General features: G+C 36.7%; 1 protein-coding gene across 1 annotated transcript; it reads left to right on the top strand.

The window, feature by feature from the left end:
• The first annotated feature begins 1347 nt into the window (after positions 1–1347).
• ndufaf5 (NADH:ubiquinone oxidoreductase complex assembly factor 5) lies at positions 1348–9227 on the top strand. Its single transcript, XM_037765809.1, has 11 exons — positions 1348–1723; positions 2881–2921; positions 3071–3134; positions 3276–3323; positions 3452–3555; positions 4647–4686; positions 5138–5335; positions 5959–6019; positions 6339–6422; positions 8126–8208; positions 8996–9227. Exons 1-11 carry the CDS (start codon positions 1457–1459, stop codon positions 9080–9082), a joined length of 1077 nt encoding a protein of 358 aa, XP_037621737.1. The 5' UTR covers positions 1348–1456; the 3' UTR covers positions 9083–9227.
• Positions 9228–9459: the final 232 nt, after the last annotated feature.

Below are 9459 nucleotides of genomic sequence, written 5' to 3'. Positions count from 1 at the left end.
TTTCTTCTGCCAACTTTTTATTTTTTTATTTTTTTTTAATTTATTTTGCACAATTTAAGACTACAAAACATAACAAAAAAAAGAATAATATACAGTGCAGGAAGAGGCAAAAAAAAAACACTAGGCTTACGACAATTCAAGATTCAAGATTCCTTTATTTGTCATTTTTATGCTCCACATTAAAACGAAATTGTGTTTCTTACATCCACCACTCAGAAATTCAGTGCAAAGCAATTGGTGAAAACTATAAAGTAATTAGCTTATAATTAAGAGCACTTATAAATAAGCTAAAGCTAAAAGTATTAATGTATTAATTAAAGTATAAAAGAAAGTAATGTTTAGTAGCCTAATTTAATTTAAAAAAATTATTAATACTGATTGCTAAAGACATGTGACGATGTCACCGTGGGCTCTGGGAAATCAGAGTGAACATTTTTCACTATTTTTTTACATTTTATGGACTTCAAAATGAATCACACAATAGGAAAAAATTATTATGAGATCGATCAAAGATGAAAACTACCAGTGGTAGCAGAAGTATATGCATTATTATTAGTAAGTAACAGTTGTTTACATGTAATTGATTTTAAGTCTGTTTCCAGTCTGTGATCCAGTTCCATCATGATGATGTCATCCATGATGGAGAATGACTTCCATCCCATGCAGGACACCATTTCAGCACTGGAGAGCTCTTTCAGCGACAGGCTGCTCCACCCAAAGTGTGTGAAGGAGTGTGTCCCTCCTTCCTGCAGCTGTCAGACTCCACAACCAGCACTGCTCCCAGTAGACCACAACCAGCACTGCTCCCAGTAGACCACTTACACACCAAAAAACAATAAACAATAACCTGATATTTTCAGGTGGAATTTCATTAATTAATTCATTCATTCATTCATTCATTCATTCATTTATTCATTCATTCATTTATTCTCAATGTGCAATATCATTTTCCACTTGTGCAATTTTGTTAATAGTCTGTTTATTGCCAATACTGTATATACTGCTCCTATTTTTATACTTCCTTCTATTTAAATGCTTCATATTTTGTTACACTTTGTTTAGCTTTTTTTTTTTACTGTGTTAGCTGATGCATCTTGTTTTTGCACTATCCCCTTTGCTGCTGTACACTGAAAATGTCCCCACTGCGGGACTAATAAAGGAATATCTTATCTTATCTTATCTTATTGTTTCCAGTCTGTGATCCAGTTCCATTGTTTCCAGTCTGTGATCCAGTTCCATTGTTTCCAGTCTGTGATCCAGTTCCATTGTTTCCAGTCAGTGATCCAGTTCCATTGTTTCCAATGAGCCCAGTAGAATCTAGTAGAATCCAGTTCCATGTTTTCCCTCCTCCTCTTCCCGGAGGTCACTCAGTGTGGAGGACAGGAAGAAGCTCAGCTGTTGTACAACATGATGTTCAGAGTATAATAACTCATTCACTGGACTTTACAGCAGCACCATGAGCAGCGGGGTGTGTCGCAGAGTCCTGCGGGCAGCCGGCTCCTGTCCTGCGGCCTCCTCAGGCAGCTGGAGCCGGAGCCGGAGCTGGATCCTGTCCTCCAGCTGCAGACTGCGGACCTGGCCGAGCTCTGAACCCCGCAGAGGAGTGTCTGTGTCCGGCAGAGGAACCACCGTGAATGTGTTCAACAGGGAGATGAAGAAGAGCCAGAAGAACTGGGCAGCAACACTGCAGGACGGACACCAGTACGACTACCTGAAGGACGAGGTGGGAGCCTATCACAGATATCTGTTAACCTGTTTACTGTACTTATATGAGGTCTTTGTAGGCTACTTTCATGCCACCTTATGCTCATACTACACTACTGCTCAGAGGGGATTGGTCTTCTAGGCTACTTTTTGTAGTTACTTTACAAATTAAAGTTGTTGCATGCCAAACATATGAAAAGGTTTAATAAATATGATTTATTATTATAAATTAAACTACCCAAAAGTGTATACAAGTACAGCTGAAACAGTTAGTTGATTAATTAGTTGATTGACAAAATTTATTGGCAACAAATTTGATCGTTTAAGTCATTTTGTTGTGCAAAACTTCAAAATTTGCTGCTATGCCTTTTAATTATTGAAATGTGGGTTTTTTTATTCATTTTAAGTCATTTTTAAAAAATGACATTTTTTATACATTTTTAAGTCATTTTTGTGTAAAATTTCGCATTTTTCACATATTTTCTTTAACAGAATTTCGTTTTTCTATATTTTGTATTCAATGATCTGGAAAAATAAGATAATATGTGCATGGATTTAAAATAAAAACATTTTTTTGGTCGTTGTCAATGTTTGAAAGATGTGCTTTTGCACTCTGTTGGAAATCTTGAGAAACAAGTATGACAGAAAAGCCTAATAGAAAAGATCAAGAAAAAAAGATTTTGACGTCTGACCGTTTGATAATGAAATATTCTGTTGTTGTTTTTTTAGGTTTTGTAAGCTTTGGACAGTGTTCAGGATCTTCAAAAATCAAATCAAGTTTTATTGCCACATATACCAACCTATAGTAAAATTCTTAGATACCTATAGCTCCAGAATAAATCTAACAAATAGATAAAATAAGATTTTAAAAAATAGATAAAATAAGATAAAAACGGTACATAATGATGTATGCGTCATTAAAAATGATGAAGAAATTAACTTCAATCCAAACTGATTTTCATCTCGCTGACAAATTGATTAGTTTGCTCCTTTTGGCAGATATAAGACCAACGTTTGGAGGTTTGTTTGTTTTAATTTGAAACGTAAAAATGATCTGAGAGTTTGTGCAGAGCTGAAGGTGACTCATGTAATCCAGCAGCTGCTTTGGCCATCAGAGGAAAGAAGTTTCTACTTTAACCATAAAAATCAGTCACACTTTTGATCTTTGTTCTGCAGGTTGGCAGTCGAGTGGCAGATCGGGTCTACGACATAGCGAGGTGGGTTTATGATGATACAGCTGGTTTCTTATTGAACACACAAACACACACACGCACACACACACGCGCACACACACACACACACACACACAGTTCCTACACTGGTTTGCTTTCTTCTCTAACGTTGTTCCCTCTTCCTGTCTTCTCAGGACGTTTCCTCTGGCTCTGGACATCGGCGGTGGGAAAAGTCACATTGCAGAGCATTTAAGCAAGGTACAGTCTGTACACGCGGATACATGTTAGTTAAACTGTTCTCAGTGGAATAAAAGTAATCTCATTAATTGAGTTAAATACTTAAATTATTTACACAAAGCCACAACTGACTCTGGGCTTTTTTGCCTGTTGATGTTTCAGGATTTTGTGGAGCGTTTGTTCCTGACAGACGTCTCAGAGAAAACTCTGGTGAGAGTTGAAACAAATCATAAAAACTATCATTGATGCATGTATCTGTATAGAGGTGGAAGTAATGGATGTTGTATTTACTGATACAAGATGCTGATATGAATTTATTTTATGTCTCTGATCGTCAGAAACAGAGAAGAAAGAGTGAGATCCCGACTGCTTGTGTTCTCGCTGACGAGGAGTTTCTGCCATTTAAAGAAAACACCTTTGACCTGGTGGTGAGCAGCTTGAGGTGATTAATACGTAACAATTCTACATGGTGGTTCAGCTTTTCTCCACATTTTTAGCAACATTGGAGGAAGACACTGTTAAACCATTTCCTGACAAAAGATGGTGTCGAGACTTCACTTAGCCTTTTATTATAAATGTTCACCAAAATTCAGTGATTCAACCATTACATTCAACCTTTTTATCAACCAACATGTTTGTACTTTGCGTTTCTTTTCCTCCTCTAATCCAAGTAGGGATACAACTAATGTTTTTTTTTATCATTTAATTATTTTTGATTAATTATAAAACCCCAGAAATGAAGAAAAACAATATACATTGCAGGTTCCTGGAGCTCAAGGTTTCCTCCTCCAGTTACTTTGTCTGAACTGTTAAAAAGAAACAACACTAAATCTAAGGACACCCTGATATACCTTATTACCACCCACCCAACCCGTGTGTTGTTGTTGTGTTTGTTGTTATATACCGTATATCTTGTTCTAATAGTTTGACATCACTATTTTGTTATTAGTAAAATATCCCCAAAATATTAGTAAAATATAAAAAAGACATTAGTAAAATATCCTAAAAATTTTAGTAAAATATCAGGAAAAATATTAATAAATTATCAGACAAAACTTTGTCTCATTAGCACCCGCTCAACCTATTTGTTGTTATTGTTGTTGTTGTTAAAAAACGTATATATTGTTCTAATAGTTTGCCATCACTGTTATGTAATCATATTATTTTCTGCATATTATTATTAATAATATTATTATATATTGTGTTTATTTAGGTGGAGGATTCAAATAAGCCCAGTGGGTGTATATTATTTGTTATCTTTGTTATGTTTATGTATTTTTAAATTTTGCAAATAAAACCTAAAACCCTAATGGTGGTACTAGTAGTCGTAGTCGTAGTCGTAGTAGTAGTAATAATAATCATACTGTTTGAAGGATTGCAGTCCCTTCACTCTGACCACCAAAAATAAGACAAAACATATGCATCCACACTCACCTAAACTACAGGAAACTGTAGTTTGGTAATTGTTCCTCACTGACACACTTAGATGTCTAAGGTGTGTATTAATCCCACTTTTTGTTTCTCTTCATTCAGTCTGCACTGGATTAACGACCTGCCTGGAGCTCTCAGACAGGTGACAATAACAAGAGAAAACAAACACAAATGATTTTGTGTGTGATTGTTTGTCTTCTGGTGATCTCCCACTAGAGGTCGTAGTTTCCTCCATTGTGAAGTTAAATCCGAATTATGTCACTCTTTAGTTGTTTACTTGTGGTCTCCTCTTCATGTTGAGTCTTTTCGATGGTTACTCAAACTGTAAGTTAACCCCCCAATGAACCTTGAAAGGATGTTTTTGACTTGCTTAATTTATTTTCTTGGATTTTTCTCAATAAGATGCAGCGTCTGTGTGTTTTCATCCATTTTGCATCCTTTATAATCTCCAGTGTTCAGCTTGCTAAGCCCTGAGTATCAGTAGTAGTAGTAACAGTGTTAACTCACCTGTGAGTTTTTAGCGAAATGAGCTGTTTAGTTTAACAGTAACATCTTCCTCTTCCTCTTCCTCCTCCTCCTCCTCCTCTTCTCAGATCCACCAGGTGCTGAAGCCAGACGGGGTGTTCATCGGGGCGATGGTGGGCGGGGAGACCCTGTACGAGCTGCGGTGCTCCCTCCAGCTCGCTGAGACCGAGAGGGAGGGAGGATTCTCCCCCCACGTCTCTCCCTACACCGCCGTCACAGACCTGGGCAACCTGCTGGGCCGGTCCGGCTTCACCATGCTCACCGTGGTGAGAAACACAAACACTGTCAGACCCAGTTAGCCTCCATCACAGCTCTCTGTTACTTTGATTAAACACACTGGAAGCTTCTTTTGAAGCTTCTTCTTCTCACACAGACACAAAATATCATGCAAAATGAAGAATGAAGTACCTAATTAAACAAATAATTAGAAGGAAGATGAACAATATACATTACATACTGTATATAATAATACTTACACATCATTGTGATTAACTGACTGTAGAACTAAGGTTGATATTGAACCTGAATTGTAGCTGAATTTTTTTTTTTTTTTATATATATTGGATAAATATTCATATTAGATTAGAAATTAAAACAAAATCTACTACGTATACAATGTTCATGCCAAATAATTAACAGAAAAAAACTTAAAAATGACAATTTATACAATAAAAACATATAACATAAGTAATTAAAAATCTACATAACATAACATAACACGAACTACAACATGTAAAATGTAAAGAAATAACTAAAATAATAATTAAAAGAATACACTGTTAACACAGGAATACTTTCCTTTTGATTTTTACATGTTTAAACTCATTAAATAATCTAAATAACATAATTATATTATATAAAATTCTCACTGTCTGTCTCTCTGTTTCAGGACATTGATGAAGTTCAGGTTCACTATCCAGGAATCATTGAAGTCATGACCGACCTACAAGGTATAAACTGCTCTCTGTGTTAATATGTGACTCTGTTTCGTTTATCTACAACATCAAACGGTCTTAAACTGTCTTAAGGTGTGAAACTCTGCAAACTGCCTTTTAGTCTCATGTTTTATACTGTACTTCGGTTATTTATGCTGCAATTAATCTCTAAGTAGCATTAAAGAGCTCTTAAAATTACAGTCAATATCCTTTATAGTGGTTCCACCAGTACAGTTTAGTGTAATCTAATACGACAGTTGTAGGGCTACAATACTTCCTGCCTTTGAGGAGCTTGTGTTGGTGATTTACAAACTTGTATTTCCATATTCTGAAGGTATGGGTGAGAGTAACTGTGCCTGGAACAGGAGATCACTGTTGCACAGAGACACCATATTAGCAGCAGCAGCGATTTATAAAGGTAAGTGTTTAAAGAAGAGAGCGATCAGCTGCTACATGTCCCTGTTAAATGATGAAAACACAAAGACCAATATCACATGTGACCCAAATAGATCTGTGGCTCCAGCAGCCACAATAGAAATATTTCTAAAATTAGATCAGTCTCCAGTTTTTACATATTTTACACATTTATGCATTTATTCACGGCTGGGCTACAGATATATCTTCTTCCTCTGTGCCATAAAGCTCAATTAAAAACACATCAATGAGCCTCACTGTGTCACTGGGTGACATGTTCCTTCATCACCATGAACAAACACACTGTTGTTTATTTTGATTCAATCCCACACACACCGTCCTGCTGCCACTAATACTCACTAGAGCACCACATGTGGATTAATCAGCCGCTGAAAATAGTCCCCAACAAATGCACTATTTCCTCCTCTATGTTTGATAAAAACTACAGTGAGCAGCTTATTTTAAGAAATTACTGAGACCAGGGCTGGCCCAAGCTCTTTTGGTGCCCTAGGCGAAACTCGGATTTAGAGGCCTGACTTGTTTTTGAAACGGTAAACTGACAAACATACATGCTCATACGAACTTAGTTTATTCCTCATTTTGGTGTAACAACTGTTGCTGTACTTCAGGCGTTATTTCCGATACTTCTGTTTTCTTGGTTCTCATTTTCTCCAACTGTTTCCTTTATTAAACCTGATCTGATGCATTTTGTTCATCATTATCCACACTGACACATTTCTGTCTCTGCTGGTTTAACTTCCTCTTTCTTAGACACAAGTTGCGTTCTTTTACACGAAGACAAGAGTTCAGAACAGTGTGGGATCAGAAAGTGAAGAAAGTGTGGAGGATTTCTTCACTTTGTTTTCTTTCTTTGCTGGATCACATGATATCAGTTTTCAGTGAATGAAAATATTTTATTCAAGTAAAAGTAGTAACACCACAGTGTAGAATTATGCATTCAAAACTTTACTTAAAGGGACTCAATGTAAGAATCAGAAATTGCTTGTTAACAGGGACATCTGTGGCCGTCAAGTCAGCGTCCTGTTGATCGTGCACTACGTAGATGCAAGCGAGCATCGGTCAAAACAGTGAGGCGACACACACGAGACTGAATGTCACATTTGTTGGATTTTCCCTGAAAAAACATCCCTCATTCTTCACATTAAAAGTAGTCTAAAGGCTGATGGAGGAAACCCAGAAAGTTGCGGAAGGTCTCATTATTTAAGTTAGGTTACAACCTGCTCACACATTGACAATAAAAAAAATGATTCAAAAAATTCATGCGTCCATCACTTTAATGTTGCAGCTCGTAAAGGTGGAGCTAATTTTAAATACTTTATATACCGCTGGGTAGTTTAGCCTATAATAAAGCATCATCATTTATTAGTTGGTTAGTTTTCTATTTATAATCTGAATCCGCAAAGTAACTAAAGCTGTCAAAATATATGCAATGAAGTAAAACATACAATATTTATCTCTGACATCTAGTGAAATAGAAGTATAAAGTTGCATAGAATGGAAATACTCAATTAAAGTATCTCAAAATTGTACTTCAGTGCAGTACTTGAGTAGAAGTACTGGTTAGCCTAGCTTAGCACAAAGACTGGAAGCAGAAGGAAACTACTAGCCTAGCTTTATCTAAAGTTAGAAAACAAACTGGTATTTTGCTTCATCATTATTGTCTGTGTTTGTTTGTAAATGTTTCAGAGATGTATGGTAACGAGGACGGGTCCATCCCTGCTACCTTCGAGATCCTCTACATGATTGGCTGGAAGCCTCATGACTCTCAGGTAAGACAGATGTTCTGAAGAAACAACACCTGGTGTCCAGACACTGCAAATATGCAACCCTGGCTCCTACAAAATTAAATTAAAGTTGTAAGTTGAAACAAAACAAAAAACGCAACAAAACTACTTGGTTAGGTTTAGTCAAATAACATAATTTGACTTAAAATTACCACATTTGTTTCGTTATTAAGCTACAGATGTAAATTAAAATAAATGAACATTGACTTTTAGTTTCACACCGGACACAAACAGCGGTCTCCTGGTTGAAAGTCTACAGCGCCTTACTTCCACCTCTACTCCTGTCATAATTATTACGGTCGCTAGAGATCGCTGTCGTCTTCTTTCATACCTTCTTTTGATGATCTACCATGTAAATAGATGATAAAACCTACTAGTGGGTGTAGTAGGCCCCTATTGACCTATTTAATAGCCTGATAACAGCCTAATCGGCTGGCAGTTTCGTTGTATGGGAACGTAATTTTTAGGGGACAGGGCTAGGCTTTGGTACTATGCACTGACTGTCGTGGTGTTACTGAACTACAATTCCCAGAGTTCAACTGTGTATTAAACATTCTGGACAGGATTTTCATGCACCTTAACTTTCTATTGACACAGTTTGAGTTTCTCGATCAGTTTTTCTCTTTCTGTTTATTCTGAATAACCAGATACATTAAACACGCATTAATCAGACATCACCATTGTTTTATCCTTCAAATTCAGGAGCAGAGACAACATTTTCTTATATAGAAAACTGTTTTAATCGTTTAAATGTTTTTTTTGTCTTTGTCAGGCCAAACCAGCGAAGCGAGGCTCAGCTAACGTGTCGTTTGGGGATTTGTCAAAGATCAGCCAGCCGACCAACACAAACAAGCCATAGAAGCGTCTGAGCTAATAAACAGCTGACATGCTGCAGATTGTAAATAATATATTTTATTTAAACAACTATGTTTTGTTGCTGAATTAAAAGCGTTAAGCGATGTGTTGTAATATTACTGTCTGGAATAAAGTTGGTGGAAACAGCACCGTGAGAACATCATGTTTCCTTTCGCAGGAAATTCACTTTTAGAAACCCACAGCCAGTGAGGTGTTGCAACTCTTATAAATAAGCGTTGACTCATTTACCCACATGGCACATTAAACTCAAGTTGGGAGGATTGTTGTGGAGCTGTCACACTGCAGTGAGTCAGAGTAAAGTTGATGCTGTCATTGGACTCAAAAACAAACGCAACAATGCAGACTCTTATTTTTCTTGGA

This window comes from Sebastes umbrosus, chromosome 3 (assembly GCF_015220745.1).
Source record: "Sebastes umbrosus isolate fSebUmb1 chromosome 3, fSebUmb1.pri, whole genome shotgun sequence".
In the NCBI taxonomy this organism is placed as follows: domain Eukaryota; kingdom Metazoa; phylum Chordata; class Actinopteri; order Perciformes; family Sebastidae; genus Sebastes; species Sebastes umbrosus.
The sequence above is the reverse complement of the archived record's forward strand: the minus strand, read 5'-3'. Positions and strand labels throughout refer to the sequence as shown.